Source organism: Solea solea, chromosome 1 (assembly GCF_958295425.1).
Source record: "Solea solea chromosome 1, fSolSol10.1, whole genome shotgun sequence".
NCBI lineage: Eukaryota > Metazoa > Chordata > Actinopteri > Pleuronectiformes > Soleidae > Solea > Solea solea.
Genome location: NC_081134.1, coordinates 25706679 through 25723336, shown reverse-complemented (window position 1 = coordinate 25723336; position 16658 = coordinate 25706679). Strand labels below are relative to the sequence as shown.

Here is a 16658-nt window from a genome sequence, read left to right as displayed (position 1 = left end):
AATAACCACTATGTTGTTGTCCACAAGTACTTGAAGGAAATGTCTTAACCTGAGGGGGGAGTCAGTGAGTCTAACGAAGACTAACATCTGTCAAATAGCACAACACAGTCCTCCTGACTAAACTAGAAGTTCATTGGCCCCCAGGTCATTTTGAGTTTGAGGCCCTGGTTTGAAGGCTGGACAATCCACGATCACAACCTTTTTAAAATGAGCTGCTTGTTACGAATAAAGGAAAATATCCGCCATAAGCGGAAAAACACTAGCTAACGCTAGAATGCTGGAGTAAGCTAGCTGGCAGCTTAGCGACTAACAGCGTACAGCAGTGTATTTGTTGGCTAAACCATAAATTAGCGTCATCATTTTTTGTATTGTTGCAGAAAATAACATCATTTAAATAGAAATAATCCCACATTAACATAATCTTCACAAATGAGAACAAGTCAGATTTGTATTTTATTTGCAGGAAGCAGAAAGCTTATACAACAAGTTGGTACTAGCTTAAAAGAGTCTGTGAGGACAAACTTGCGAGTTCTCTGGCAAACTCTCCGCTTTCATTTAGCTTTTTGTTAGCATGTATCATAGCACTTACAGGCTAATGTGTACAATGGACCTTATTTCAGACTAAAAGCAAAACACAACCCTATTAAAAAAAAAAATAATAATAATAATAATAAAATCCTTTGACTTCAAGTCACAATTTACCATGAAGCTAATCACATAGCATCATAATAACCTAGCACTTCTATCTGTAATGACGTTCCGTTCTAATCTTTTAACAACGCAAACTATAGACAGAACAAAGCGTACTAAACACACACGCACCGTTACACCTCTGTCAGCATAACAACTTGTGGAAATTAGCAGCAAATCAACAACAAAATTCTCTAGAAAGGAAGACAGAGGTTGTATCCAAAATCACGCACACTCTTCTTCTTCTTTTTTTTACCTTGTAGTGCATTAAATGTACCCGATGTAAGTTGCAATCCAAATGATATTAAATTATTAATTAATTAACAGTTGGTTGTGGTTTCAGCCTCAGAGTCACAGTGCTGTTCAGCTTCTAAGGTCAAAGGTGAGGCGCGGCGAGGCCTCAGCAGTGGGCCTCTGCCATCCTCTCGGGCTGGGCAGATTGACAGGTGCTGGGCGGGGTGAAGACGTTGGGGTCACTGATACCCAGCTGCAGGTTGAAGAAGCGGGTGGAGGTGGTGACACTGCTGTTCTTGATGTAGGTCTCCTGCACTGGATAGCAGTCCTTCAGAGTGTAAACGCCCACCCAGGTCTCATCTGGAGGAGACACAAGCAGAAACACACAACTGGAGCCGCAATGTTTCCACCACAGGAACTAAATGGAGCTACCAGGTAGATCGGTGTGGCCCCAAAAAGGTCTCTGCTTTGGGGACCTTCTGGTTGGGTGTGCTCCTGCTGATCTCAACAGCAATGTTTCATTCTTCCTCTCTCTTTCCGACATAACCCTCTGTGGTCTTTTACAGTACGTTTGAAAGACAGGATGAGACTGTGGTACAGTGTTTAGTCTTTTCTGTGTTTCTGTTTGTGTGGGTTTTCTCCGAGTGTTCTACAAGGAACCTTTTTGGTCCAAAGACAGTTCCTAGCTGTGGAACGGGTAAATCTCACCCAATTATAATGTAGAAGGCGTGTCTTTAGCTCATGTCCAGGGCCTTTATGTGGCACAGATGAAACAGAGATGTGTATCTACCTGCTTTAGTTTTACCCTGACATCATTACAGTCGGCAAAAACATTTCCAGGAACAAAGCCAAAGTAAATCTGTGCCCGATGAACTTTGATCTGCATGTGATTTCAACGTCCAAATACGGCAACAGTAGCTCAGTTGGATTAACATTGCTATTTCTCTATAGATTTTGGTGTGGGAGAGTGAGTGGTTTACAAACTTCAAACATGGCTCAAACTTGGCAAAGGCATACTTCTATCCCTTTGTGTAAAACATGTTTATAAATCATGAAGACAAAAACGGTACAAAAAAATAAATAAATCAGACTTACGTTTGCGAGCCGGCTTCCTGTCCGACCATTCCTGGACCTCCACGTTGTCCCCGGGACCGCCAATGATGTACTGGTCCTCAAAGGTGGAGTTGTCGGGGATGTCGAAGGGATCCCAGGCCTCCGTCAGAGCGAGCTTAGAGCAGGCCTGGGTCTTCTGGTCGATCTGGAACATCACCATGTTCTGGTACAGGTAGATGTATTCAAAATACCTGGCGGAGATGAGAGAGAAGAACGCTGTTTTCTTCATCACATCAATGGTTGATCCCTGACTTTGATGTGGGAGAGTGAGTGGCTTACATACAAAAGTTTTACAAGAGAAAAAAAACATATTATATGAAATCTACGTCAGCTTAAGTCTACAACGTCTGTGTCACATGTTCACGTCTTTATCTCACTGTGTGACGAAATTATCCAACAGGAAAGTTAAGTTTGTAAACCACTCACTCTCCCACACACACTCACTCTCCCACACCAAAGCCCATAGAGAAAACCAGTGATTTTAACATCACACACACAGGAGTTGTTGATCCATTGCTGCCTCCATCACTAAGTTCAAATGTCTTATTTAGCGATTTCGCCATTTGAAATCCTTTGTTCAGGTTCAGGTCAGTGACCAAAGTGACCACACGAGGCAGCAGTAGACCACAAGCTAAAATCCCTGATTTTCTCTATGGACTTTGGTGTGGGAGAGTGAGTGGTTCATATTGTTAGATATCGCAGACTTAAATTAACTTATGTCTCGTATATTCTCTCACCGTCACAACATAAACAGGATAATGTGAATAAATCAGACTTAATAGTGTGTCTTTCTCACCTCTGACACGGGGTGTGTTTCTTATGCTGCTCCAGGACTCGCAGCCTCAGGTTCAGGGCATCGTAGGACACGGCGGCGCGGTTGTTCCTCCCGGTGCCGTGGTCGTACACGACCCACCTGCCCTCCCACTGCTGCGGGGCGGCGCAGGGCTCGGGAGCCGCCGGGGACTCACGGAGCCCGGGGAGGCCGAGAACCGACGCCCCGAGAGCGGCCACGAACACGAACAACAGTCGCTGCATGACGTTTCAGTCCGTGAACTGGTGCCGTCTGCTCCTGCTGCTCCTGCTGCTGTCAACTGTTTCCGGGTGTGACCTTCAAAATAAAATGCAACCACTATACGCTTAAAATTATAATTCAAAACAGCTAAGAGTCTTTAAAATGCTTTCATACATGTATTTATTTATTTTAATTATTTTAGTTTAATTATTTTGTCATATCGCCTTACCCCCCTACTCCACTCCAAGCTAATTTGAAAACGTGTGACCTCAGTTCTACAATTGTTAAGATAAAAGATTTGATGATGAATAATATTTTTCATGTTTAGAGATTAAAAATTCTGTTGAATCACGGTCAACTGTCATTTGATTTGATTTATTTCAGTTAGCCTGCATATATTTTAGGACAGGGAAAGTCTTACAGGCAAATGCAGTCCAGTTCATTACTACTTGATTCTGGATTAAAAATGTTCCCATGTTAAAAATACAAAATACAATTTTGTTTTACATTTTCTCTTATAGAGCAACACTACGTTCAGTGAAGGAGCAGGCCCTGAGCTGAGAAGATGCGACTCGGACACTGATCTGCACAAAAAAGAGGAGCTATGCAAAGCTTGTGGCTCATCTGCAGGGACACCAAAGGTCAATGGTGGAGTACGGTGGTAAGTCCTAAATTATCAAATATTTTTTCATTTCAACGCTGAAAGGCTTTAATTTCCCCATGAGCCTTATGTATAATTAAATGTGATGTTATTTCTGTTTGTCCTGACCATGGATAACTGTGACCATCAAACTATTCAACTCATCCATTTGAGTATCAGAAACTCAAAATAAGTAAAGTAAAGTAAACTAATGCTGGAGCCATTTCATCTATGTGTACTGTACTTCATGTGTGTAGAATCTTAAGTCAATGTGTATTTTATTTTCACTCTTGTTGAGAATTTAGATATTGAGAAAAAGTTTCAAGATTCCTGCATTTTTATAGATGCCCCTGATAATAATGATTGTTCTCAGAAGTAATGTAACAATTTGCCTCTCAGACAGGGTTTATAGAAATATTGTTTTGTGTGTTTCTTGAAACGTCTGAATCACTTTTCCTATCTGTCTTTTAGGATACAGTGTATACAGATGCCACCTTGACTGTGTGAGAAGCAGCCACTACCACTGTTGGTTTTGCACAACAATCATTGCGACCAAACAATATTTCATCAAGCATTTCATAACCTGCTGCAAGACAGCATCCACAGCAACTCCACAATCCACAGTGACCCTAGCACCTAGGGTCACTCCACCATCCACAGCAACTCCACCATCCACAGTGACCCCAGCAGCCACAGTGACCCCAGCAGCCCCAGCAGCAGCCCATCGAAAAAAAATATTGTTGGCAAAGCACTTTAAAACAACATGCGGTTTTTGTAGCAAAACCTCAAAACACACATTGAAAGGCAACACAAGATGAAATCATTGGACATAACAGCAGATTACCACCTTAACTCTGTGTGTTGACAGGAGAATTGGAATTTTTGCAGTGTCAAGATCTTTTAAGGGTACTGCACACTACATCCATGCCCAAAAATGTACCTGGGGTAGTAACCCTAGTAGGCCTATATTAAACACACCTTTTGAACGGGGAGCGCGCACAGACGCGCGTGCACAGTTATCTTACTGCTGACAGGAGGACAGAAAGAGACAAACTGATGTCAGAGGGAACTTAAATTGCACACCAAAAGATGGGCTCAGAATTCAAATGAGTAAGAAATAACAGCAGAAAGTACGACAAATGTTAATTGCTCCTTGATGAACACGTGTATCAGATGAATCAAAGATGAATTATATGACTTCCGGTTATGGCGCGCTGCTAGGCAGACGTGTGACAGAAAGCTCCCTTAAAATTCTAAATAAGCAAGTCGGATACCACAGAACATAGAGCCTCATTTCTATTTGCCTCTAAACTTCTACCTGACTAAAATGTCCGGAAAACCGCGAGCGAAACCGCTGAAATCTTCAACTAAATCGCAAGACGACTCGAATTCGACCACGCTAGCTAGCTCCGCTGCTAGCAATGACGAACCTGACAGCCCCGGGACAGTTCTGGCAGCGATCCAGACAATGAAAGATGACTTTGTGTCGAGATTTGAGGGGATACTGGGTGCTATTCAGGGAGTGCAAGGTGATTTGAAGGCTATGGCGGGCCGAATGTCAGAAGCTGAAGACAGAATCAACAACAATGCTACTCTGAAATCGTACACCACCACTTTGAAAGCAGCTATGGAGGAGCTAGCGCTAAAAGTGGACGATTTGGAAAACCGAGCGCGCCGCTCTAATCTACTTTTTGGAAAAGTGGATCCCCGAAAGACTCGGTGGATAAAACTTTCCCGGGCCACTGCTAATCGAGAGGGCACATCGAGTTGGCAGGCTGAACAAGGAAAGTGTTCAGTCAGCCAATACGCGACCCAGAGTGGTGGTGATGAAGTTCCTAAATTATGCAGACAAGGTGCGAGTAATGACCGCTGCCAGGCGCAAAGGGAAAATATCTGTCGACCACAAGAATGTCATGTTTTTTCCTGACATCTCTGCTGACCTACTCAAGCGCAGAAAGTTGTTTGATTCAGCAAAGAGGGAACTGGCTTCACTCTCTATCAGCGAGCTGCACTACGGAATAATTCACCCTGCCAAACTGCTTGTGACGTTCAAGGGAAAGCGGCACATCTTCGACGCAGCACCACAAGCGGAGGCTTTTGTGCAACAGTTGAAGTCCAAACATCCGACTCACCCAGAGGCGAGTGAATCAGCTTCGGACACGGAGCAGCGATAGGATGGCGTAAGGACACATACATACTTGTTCCTGGACTGTTTACGGACTTTCAGTGTCCGGTATTGCAAACATATATATATTTATCCGACTGCTATGTTGTTTTAAAATGTTTTTGCGTGGAGCTGTCATGGTCGCTAAGCAGGTTGTTCCTCGCCATGGTTATATGGGTGGACCAGCGCAGCACCGTAGCTAGGCTCCGTTTATGGGCCTATTGGAAGTGTTTAACAGGGGAGGGATTTGTGTATTTCATTTGGGGAAATACGCTTTGTTATGTTCTTGTTCTTGTTCATAGGCACATATTTTCGTTTCTCCTTAATGTTTTTCCTTTTTATTTCATACTTAATCCTGTCCCAAAATCACGCAGTAGTATGACATGTCATCTGAACTTCATTTAGCCTATTGGAACGTGAGAGGATTAAACAAATTTATCAAGCTGAAGCAAGTAATGACAAGGATCAAACATCTTAAAGCTAAGATTGTCTTTCTTCAGGAGAAACATTTAACACCTGAAGACATAATTAAAATCAGGAGAAGATGGACAGGGCGAGTTTTCTCAGCATCCTTCAGCTCCCACTCCCGTGGGGTGGCCACCCTAATACATCATTCACTGCCATTTCGTCTTGTTAATGTCATTGAAGACAGGTTTGGGAGAGACCTTGTTGTCCAATGTGAAATCTTTTCAGTGAGGTTAAACCTTGTAAATGTATATGGACCAAATGAGGACAACCCTTCTTTTTTCAGAAATCTTTTTTTAACTCTTGCTGACTTACCTGGCTATTTTATCATTGGTGGGGATTTCAATTGTGCTCTACAGCCCAAGGTAGACAGATCTACTGGGGTAGATTCCTCTCATACGCAGACTAGGAAAGAACTGTTGCAATACATTAAAGAGTTCAATCTATTTGATGTATGGAGGAGAGATCATCCTAACCAGTTAACTTTTTCGTGTTATTCAGCCACCTGCCAAACATTCTCCAGAATAGATTATTTTCTGATCTCTGCTTCCTTGGCTTCTATGGTTTCCAAAAGCTGGTATGACAGTATCATAATTTCAGATCATGCCTCAGTTTCATTAAGTTTGAATTTAATGCAACGCCTAAATTACACCAAAAGGTGGCGTCTCCCGTCTTTTTGGCTCAGGGACCCAGATTTTGTGGAGTTGTTTGGGGCACAAATTGAAGACTATTTTAAAAACAACACGACTCAAACTTCAGCTGCTATACGTTGGGAAGCATTCAAAGCCTTTTTGAGAGGCCAAATGATAAGTTTCACTAGTTCAAAACATAAAATTTGGAGGTTAGAAATGGATGAGTTAGAAAAGAGGATAAAAGAAATGGAAACTGACCATTTTAAAAATCCTTCCCAACAAACAATGAAATCACTTACTGAACTTAGAGCAAGATATAATGTTTTGTCAATAAATAAAGCAACTAAAAGCTGGCTGAAATCTAAACAATCATATTACGAGCAAGGGGAAAAAGCTAGCAGGCTCTTAGCCTGGCAAATTAAACAGTCTGAAACTGAGAGAGCAATAAATTCTATACAGCTAGATGATGGCCTTGAAACTACTGACCCAGAGAAGATTAATGAAGCCTTTTTGGGGTTCTACCAAAATCTGTACAGTACGGATTATACAGATTCAGTTTTACAAAAACAAAAATAATTTTTGGACTCTGTAAACATTATGCCTCCAGATGAGAATTCCCTGGCGTACCTAGACTTTGATATAATTCCTGAAGAGCTGTCTGCAGCCATTGGTAGTATGAAAGGGGGTAAGACCCCTGGACCAGACGGGATACCCGTTGAAATCTATAAAAAGTTCCAAGGAAAATTATTATTACCCCTATTTGAAATGTTTAATGAGTCGCTGGATAATGGGTCACTACCCCCCTCTCTAAATATGGCAGCAATCCCTTTGTTGTTAAAACCAGGAAAGAGTTCCACTCAATGTGGCTCTTATAGACCAATCTCACTTCTCAATAATGATCTTAAAATACTTTGTAAGGTTCTAGCTAAACGCTTAGAAACACTCCTACCATCAATGGTACACCCTGACCAGAACGGCTTTATTCATGGACGACAGGGCTTCCATAATATACGTAGAGTGCTTAACATCGTTTTTGAAAACTCTGGATGTAATGACACTGCCATTCTGTCACTGGATGCCGAAAAGGCATTTGACAAGGTGGAATGGCACTACTTATTTGAGGTTCTTCAAAGATTTGGCATTAAAGGGAAATTTCTCTGCTGGATTAAACTTCTATATGCTGATCCCCTGGCTGTAGTATTAACAAATGGGTTATCATCTGTACCATTCAAATTATACAGGGGAACAAGACAGGGCTGCCCCCTCTCCCCCTTATTATTCACCTTAGCAATTGAACCATTGGCCATGGCAGTCCATAAGAGCAGGGCCGGCTCTACCTAATTTTGTGCCCTAGGCGAGATTGCTCTCCGGGGGCACCGGAGAGCAATAAAAAAATTTTTATTGCCCCTCCAGCAGATGGCGCTCTAGGCGACCGCCTATATCGCCTATGCCAAGAGCCGGCCCTGCGTAAGAGTACTGATTACAAAGGCATAAGAATAGGAAATGCTGAACATCGCATAGCTTTGTTTGCTGACGATATTATTTTGCTTTGCTCCAATCTGAAGCAGACTCTACCCACTATACTTGACCTTACAGAAAATTTTGGTACATTTGCAGGTTACAAAATAAACTACTCCAAATCAGTAATACTCTTCCTAGATGAAAAGGAGAGACAGGCTCCTCCGATTCATACTTCTTTTCTGGTTTCACAAGAAGGTTTCTCTTACTTAGGTGTCAATATTACCCCTACTATCGACAGAATTGTACCAAGCAATTATAACACCTTGACAGATAAGGTTACACACCTTATTAATAGGTGGACGAATCTACCCATCTCCATGATTGGGCGCATAAATGTTCTGAAGATGGCAATTTTACCAAAGTTTTTATATCTTTTTCAATGTATTCCTTTAGCTCCTCGTTTTTTCACTTACTTAAAGGGGACATATTATACCCTATTTCCCCCATTAAAATAGTTCCCTGGTGTCCTAATGAACATGTCAGTGACATGCCTTGGTCAAAATACCATAAGGATGAAGCATCATAGCAGTTCAATAACCTTGCTAAGCCCGCCCCTTTCAGAACGCTCGGTTTTCGTGCATGGTCCCTTTATATGCAAATGAGACACAGGCAAACACACACCCACTTCTTCCAGGGGGTTTCTGATTTGTCCTCGTTACAGCGCTTTACAGCTCTATTCGTCTCCCCCTCCCTCCACTAGTTCTCTGACAATATCAACATGGCAGCGTGCGCAGAAAACAGCCAGAGTGCCGTCACAGGAAGAGACGTTCTACATAAGGATCGAGCCGAACAGTGCCGAACTGTTAATCAGTTAAAAACACTTAGGAACAGCACCACTGATTGCCAGCGGCGCGCGGCGAGCTGCATAAGCTGGCGCTGTATGTTACTGTATCAGACCGGTGACTATGCTCCGGAGACCTCGCCACCGCGGCACCGCTGATCGCCAGCGGCGAGCGGCGAGCTGCCTAAACGCATACAGCGGCCGTTTAGGCGGCTCGCCGCGGTGGCGATCAGCGGTGCCGCTGTATGCGTTTAGGCAGCTCGCCGCTGGCGATCAGCAGTGCCGCGGTGGCGATCAGCGGTGCCGCGGTGGCGAGGTCTCCGGAGCATAGTCACCGGTCTGCACCGGAGCTGGCGATCAGTCGCATACAGCGGCCGTTTAGGCGGCTCGCCGCGGTGGCGATCAGCGGTGCCGCGGTGAGCTGATTTTCACAGAGAGTGCAGCACCTCTGCACAGAGAGTGCAGCACCGCTGATCGCCAGTGGCGAGCGGCATAAACTGCCGCTCGCCACTGTATATGTGATTGTATCAGACTGAGTCTGTGCTCCGGTCATGGAGGACGTACTGAACAAATATGTTTGATTAGGACGTGTCAGAATGGTCAGTTATGAGCTCTATGTGACCTTTTCTTAACAACGTGTGTGTTTGTACGTCGGTGAAATACGTCCCCTGACTAAATACGGCGACCGCTGGCCGCAGTCTATTGCGAACACACGAACACACGTTTGCTGACTTTATCCGGCACATTAGCTTCATATATCAAATCCTCTGTGGAAGTTTGTGTAAAACACTGTGCTCCACTGTGCAGCCACCAACAGCACACTTGTCCCTCCGCGTTGACATAATACCGCTCTTCCTCCCTCGCCTGCACTCTCGCAGGGACAAGGTGGAGCTAAGGTGGAGCTCTCGAAGTAAACTTACTGGTGGGGCGGTAACATTCGCGGTGAAATGCGCATTATGACGTCATAAACGCAGGGAATTCAACATCGAGTGTTTTATCGCCTATACTTACACTAAGGGGGACCACGAAAACATGACGGAGTATTCTTTTTCCACACTTTGGTGACTGGTAGGGCCCCCAGAGTCCCAAATATAAGTATTAAAATGGTTAAAAAGTTGATTTTGCGTAATATGTCCCCTTTAAAAAGCTTTTTACAAACTTTATATGGAACAACAAACGCCCCAGATTAAGGCTTTCCCTACTATACTTACCATGTGAAAGGGGAGATTTACAGGTACCTAATCTTGAGTGGTATTACCAAGCTGCCCAAATTAGGGCAGGAATGTTTTATTTTGAGAAGAGTCATCCCCCAGCGTGGGTTTCCATAGAGTCACACTCAATTGATATTCCTCTATGTCTTTACATAAATTCTGCAAACAAAACTAAACTAATTAAAAAGACCAAAAATCCCTTTCTAAAGAATACTTTAAAGGTTTGGCATAACTCGTTGGCATACCTGGGAGAAAATATAACTATATCTCAGTTTACTCCGATTTATGGCAATGATGACTTCCAACCCGGTAGAGCAGACCCAGGGTTTAAAGCCTGGGCTGCTCAGGGATTAGCCAAAATAGCTGACCTTTACAATGAAAATTCGGTTTTTAGTTCATTTGAGGAACTTAGAGTTAGGTATGGGATTTCTGCAAAACATTTTTTTAAATATTTGCAACTTCGAAGCTTTATCTTGTCCAGACAAAATAATAGTTTGACAATTCCCCCCAGATCCACTTTGGAAGATTATACTTTTTTTATACATTTTTACACTCCAGAAGACAGGTTTCCTCACTATACAAGCTCTTTGAAAGCAAGTCTAAAGAATCGTCACTAAACACACTTAAAGCATGGAGGGCAGATCTGCAGGATAACTTAACAGAGGAGGAGTGGTCAGAAGCATGTTCTCTAGCTCAAAAGCAATCAATAAATACAAACTCCAAATTATTACAATATAAATGGATAAGTAGGCTTTATATAACACCATCCAAGTTGCACCACTTTAATCCCAACATACCTGATACCTGCCTCAAATGCAAAGACCAAAAGGGGACATTGTTTCACTGTATGTGGGAATGCCCACAGATACTTACATTCTGGAGAAAATCCTTATATTTAGCAAAACAAATCATTGGTGAGGATGTGCCTATCAATTCTAAATTATGTTTATTAAACCTTTACCCAGATAACCCTAACCCTAACCCTAACCCTAACACCTCTAAAAAAGTAAGATCTCTACTTAATATTTGCTTTTTGGAAGCCAAGTGATGTATAGCTTCCTCATGGAAGTCAGATACACCCTGTGCCACCTCACAATGGCTAAAGGGAATGACATTTTACATGGCCTTGGAAAAGATCAGTTACACTGCAAAAAACAAGCGTGATAGGTTTTGGAAGATTTGGGACATCTTTTATAGATTCCTTGAGAGAAACAATATGGATGTGGATTGTTGGATTGATGCCAAACTGGATTGACCCTTTTTTTTTATTTTTTTTATTTTTTTCCTTATTTATTTTGTATTCTTTTTTATGCTGATGGTAAAATGTCTATTATTATTATTATTATTATTACTCATCTTATTTATTTATTTACCTGTTTGTATATGTGCCTTGTGTGTGTTTTGTTGCCTTCTGTTAAATTAAGAAAATCTTCAATAAATACTTGTTTAAAAAAAAAACACACCTTTTTGTAACAGACAGGTTGCCATGATGTTGAAAGTTTGCAAAAACAAATGAAATTATTCAAAACGTTACATTGTACAGAAGTGTGTTCACAGTGGAATTTGTGATACTATATTGTATAAACGTGATATTATATTGTATAAACGTGGTAATTATATCACAAACGTGATATTATATTGTATAAACGTGATAATTATATCACATAAACGTGATATTATATTGTATAAACGTGATAATTATATCACATAAACGTGATAATTATATCACATAAACGTGATATTATATTGTATAAACGTGATAATTATATCACATAAACGTGATATTATATTGTATTGACGTGATAATTATATCACATAATCGTGATAATTATATCACAAAAACGTGATACTATATTGTGTAAACGTGATGTTCAAAGAACTTTTCCAATCGGCATTTATATATTTTAGCAGTTTGGCTATAGCATTTCATAGTTTACAAAGTGACATTAATTATTCACAAATTTCACAGAAAGTACATTTCTGTGTTCATAAAAGTCAACACGAGCATTTATTCTTCTCTATTCCTGTCGCACAACGGGATAAAAGTCTCTTGTCAACAAGTGTCTGTGAAATACGCGTGTGTAAATAAAGTTTCAATAAAAAGAAGACGTTATCACGTTAGTAAACGTCATCACGTTTCAGGCGCAGTCTCTTGAGACCCAATCAGAGTGTCGTGTAGTGTGAGGGGGTGTGCCGTGTAGTGTGAGGGGGTGTTTCGTTGAGTAAAGGGGTGTTTCGTTGAGTGGTCTGCGGGTCTGCAGCTGGACCTACTTGGGCGCATGCGTCATTTTGACGTCACACGCGGAGCCAACATGGCGAAGAAACAACGTGGGGAAACGGTAGTGTCGGCGGAGAACATGGACGCACACACTGAAAACTTCTCTTTGTCGCTGAATTCCAGTGACGACGAGGCGCCCGAAGAGGTGACGTTCGAAGAGTCAAAGAACGAAGCTCTGCGCAGCATCAACGAGGCGCTGCACACCGCCAGGAGGTACCTAACACGAGCCGCTAACGAGTCGCGACCGAAATCCCGTTCGAAAAACTGCGCATTTTGCTCATTTTTCGTAAAGATGCTCGGATTTTTCACAAATTAGAGACTTATTTGTCGCACATTCGGACTTATTTAGGTGTTGTTTTCATATCGGCGTGGGTTACTGCGTATATTGATGTTATATTATGTGTGAAAAAAAGTTTCTCGACACAGCAGAACTAAACGCGCATGGTTCAGTATGAACAGAGGCTCTGTTGTTGATAATAAGCGTCAGAATGAGGAAGAAATGTGATTTAAATTATGTTACATTTATAAATTAATCGCCAACTATTTTAATAATTTATTTATAATCTAGACTTTGTTTGGTTATTTATTCAGGAACTGCAGACAGACATTCTACTACTTTAACATTCAACGTTAATGTTGTATTGTGAATTTTCGCTTTTGTAAATGTATACATTTTACAGTTGTCAAATTCTGCTTGAAGGGAAAAGGAGGAGCTGAGAGAGAAGAGGAGGAGGAGACATGAACTGTTCCAGGAGCAGAAGGTGAGACCTTCACTCTTTAGTTATTATTATTATTATTATTATTATTATTATTTTAATTATTTTAATAAATGTATTCATTTGTCGATTTTTAGCCGCTTTAGTCGCATTTTAGCCGCATTTTAGCCGCATAAAATGTTGATAAATATTGATCAGTGTTTGGCAAACGTGGAAATGATGATCTCAAAGTTCTCTTAAGTTAAACATCCATGTTTCACAGTTTAATTATCATTTAATTTAGTATTTGAATTATTGGCGCCTTAATTCTGTTCTATTCTAATGTTAAAAAAAACACCTGCTTATCCTCGTCCTGAGAATGAACACACGCGTGACCTTTGACCTCGTTCCTCCTGCAGGAACGACGTCTCTTACCCGACGACGTGTTGGAGGAAATGGGCTCTGCTGCTTGGTCACGGTGAGTTTATTTTCTCCACTCGTTCTCTTTCCATGATTTCTCCTCTGAACATCTACACCTTCATTTTGCAGGAGGAAACGACCTGAAGACCCAGGTGAGTCTTCCTCCCTCCTCATCCCTCACTCACGTGTGGAACCCTCATGACTCTTTTTCTTGTTTTTAATTTAACTCGTTCTCAGCAGCTGAAGACGAGGACGGAGAGCCACAAGAGAAGAGGCAGAAGAAACTGCCAGATTCTCGAAAGTACGTTGAGGAACAGACTCTTATCGTCCCACAATCACTTTGCACCACCTCCTCACTTATTTTAACTGACTGGTTTCCTGTTTGTCAGTTTTAAAGGAAGCTACACGGTGACCACAGTGAAGGAGGGAACGTCTGTGTCAGTCCAGCAGCAGGCGGCCGAGGATTTCATCAAGTCCAGACTCTACGGGCCAGGAAGCTGCAGGACCACCAGTAAGAACAATACATGTTCCTGGATTTTACTCCTGAAGTTACAAATCCATGTTCCTGGGTTTTAATCCTGAAGTTACAAATTCATTTTCCTGGGTTTTAATCCTGAAGTTACAAATCCATGTTCCTGGTTTAGTCCTGACGTTAAAAATCCATGTTCCTTGTTTAATCCTGAAGTTAAAAATCCATCTTCCTGGGTTTTAATCCTGAAGTTAAAAATCCATGTTCCTGGGTTTTAATCCTGACGTTAAAAATCCATGTTCCTGATTTAGTCCTGAAGTTACAAATCCATGTTCCTTGTTTAATCCTGAAGTTAAAAATCCATGTTCCTGGGTTTTAATCCTGAAGTTACAAATCCATGTTCCTGGTTTAATCCTGACGTTAAAAATCCATGTTCCTGGTTTAATCCTGACGTTAAAAATCCATGTTCCTGGTTTAGTCCTGACGTTAAAAATCCATGTTCCTTGTTTAATCCTGACGTTTAAAATCCATGTTCCTGGTTTAATCCTGACGTTAAAAATCCATGTTCCTGGTTTAGTCCTGACGTTAAAAATCCATTTGTGTTGTATCGGAGCGCTTATATCGGAGATTTTAGAGGCACTCCGATATAATCAGATATGCGTTTTTGGCTATCGGACCCATATCCGATATTAATATCAGATCGGGACATCCCTAGATTAAATGTTTTCCGTTATAATCACGCTGCAAGCTACACTCTGTGGCAGAAGTCTGCAAGGACCATGATCTGTCTCAATTTGAGCATTGCTATAGTGACGTCCCGTCTCGTCCCGCTGAGGTTTTCCTGGTCTCCTGGAGAATTCCTGCTGCGGATGACGGCGGCAACATTCCATGCGTTTCCCTGCGACTTATGAGTTTGTGTTTGTGTTTCAGACAACGAGCTTCTGTCTCTGCAGAACAAGAAGAGTCTCAATAAAAGTGCTGCGGTGCAGTTCGTCAGGAAAGACTGGGGTGAGTTATGTCCGATAACCTGAGATTAAAGACTTGTATTGTACAGACGCTGAAGACAGTTTCATGTTATGACAAAGAAAAACAAACCACGCTATGAAACTTTCACAATAAAAGCCTTGGTGTTTTGAGGTTTTCATTGAGCCCAAAACACTGATTCTGGGTGTGAAAAAATACTCAAAACTTCAGTTTCAATTTGGTAAAGAGTGACGTGTGTTCTGCTCGCACCACCAGCAGTGGGAGCGTCACATCAAGAATCTTAGGATGCATCTTGAAAATGATTATTTTCAACAGTGCACTACAAAAAAGGGGTAGCACAATTTAAATCTCAAAATGCCACCACAACTTTTATTGTGAAATTTTAATAGTCTGCTAAATTTGTGGAGCATGTTGGCGGGTTTTTTTCAGAATCAGCGTTTTGGGATGACTCAAACACTTTGTTTTTATTGTTTGTATTTTTTACGGGCCCCAAACTGGAAAACCTCAAAACACCACCAAGGCTTTTATTGTGAAAAATCGTTTGCTGGATTTTTTTGTACCTATCAGTGGGGTTTTTTCCACCCAGAATCAGCTATTTGGGCTCAATGAGACGTGTTTTTATATTAATATTATTTGGTTTTTTATGGGCCTCAAAGTGCCACCAAGGCTTTTATTGTGAAATTTATAGGAAGGATATGCAAACTTTTTTTTTTCCACTGGCCTTAAGGTGGAAAACCTTAAGACCAAGGCTTTTATTGTGAAATCTTGCGTTCACTCATGTTCTCTCTGTTATGAATAAACAGAGATTTCTTCATGCTGACAGATATTGCGATTGTGTATCGTTTTGCATCAAATATCAACATTCCCACTTTTTCAGCGTCAAAGGAACGAGTCAAAGCAGAGAAGCTGAAGAAGCGATGGCTCCACAAGCAGCAGAATCAAACCTGCTGAGACCACGGTTCCCATCGACCACGGCTCTCAGGTGGAAAGAAAGACGTTTGTGAGCCGCGGTAAATACAGAGGACGGAGTGCTTTGGATTGCAGTCCAGGGGACGTGGGCGTGGACTGGAATTTTGATAATTCCAGGATGACAATATTGGCCGTATTGGCTTTAGCGCCCTCTACAGTGTATTTGTATTTGCATATCCAAAAATATTATGGCATCGGCCCAAAACGATCCTGAGATATCGGCAAAAAGTCCCAATATGCTGCATCTCTACTTTACACTGCGCGAGTAGACGCAAAAGCGGTGCTAATGCTAAGCTAGCTGACTCACCTGTTACTGGAAAACCCATTTGTTCTGCGAAGTGCAGCGACTTCCTGTTACGAATTTTGCAGAATGACGACTA

At 41.7% G+C, this 16658-nt stretch overlaps 2 protein-coding genes across 3 annotated transcripts; one reads left to right on the top strand and one right to left on the bottom strand.

The window, feature by feature from the left end:
• Positions 1–440: 440 nt before the first annotated feature.
• epdr1 (ependymin related 1) lies at positions 441–3136 on the bottom strand. Its single transcript, XM_058637361.1, has 3 exons — positions 2834–3136; positions 2020–2228; positions 441–1284 (listed from the first exon to the last, which is right to left on the bottom strand). Exons 1-3 carry the CDS (start codon positions 3070–3072, stop codon positions 1091–1093), a joined length of 642 nt encoding a protein of 213 aa, XP_058493344.1. The 5' UTR covers positions 3073–3136; the 3' UTR covers positions 441–1090.
• A 9606-nt stretch (positions 3137–12742) lies between these two features.
• On the top strand, positions 12743–16370 carry nol7 (nucleolar protein 7). 2 transcript variants are annotated; one of them, XM_058637360.1, is made up of 8 exons: positions 12743–12954; positions 13442–13502; positions 13856–13914; positions 13986–14008; positions 14097–14157; positions 14246–14367; positions 15256–15333; positions 16187–16370. In XM_058637360.1, exons 1-8 carry the CDS (start codon positions 12743–12745, stop codon positions 16258–16260), a joined length of 690 nt encoding a protein of 229 aa, XP_058493343.1. In that variant the 3' UTR covers positions 16261–16370. The 2 variants fall into 2 exon arrangements, with proteins under 2 accessions (XP_058493343.1, XP_058493342.1); XM_058637359.1 differs by having other exon boundaries at positions 14094–14157.
• Positions 16371–16658: the final 288 nt, after the last annotated feature.

Coding starts and splice junctions, on each gene's coding strand:
- epdr1 (XM_058637361.1), bottom strand. CDS start 3,072: ATGCAGCGACTGTTGTTCGTGTTCGTGGCCGCTCTCGGGGCGTCGGTT. Junction 2,229..2,833: donor AAACACACCCCGTGTCAGAG/GTGAGAAAGACA, acceptor CATCTCCGCCAG/GTATTTTGAATACATCTACC. Junction 1,285..2,019: donor CAGGAAGCCGGCTCGCAAAC/GTAAGTCTGATT, acceptor TGTCTCCTCCAG/ATGAGACCTGGGTGGGCGTT.
- nol7 (XM_058637359.1), top strand. CDS start 12,743: ATGCGTCATTTTGACGTCACACGCGGAGCCAACATGGCGAAGAAACAA. Junction 12,955..13,441: donor GCGCTGCACACCGCCAGGAG/GTACCTAACACG, acceptor TTCTGCTTGAAG/GGAAAAGGAGGAGCTGAGAG. Junction 14,009..14,093: donor GAAACGACCTGAAGACCCAG/GTGAGTCTTCCT, acceptor ACTCGTTCTCAG/CAGCTGAAGACGAGGACGGA.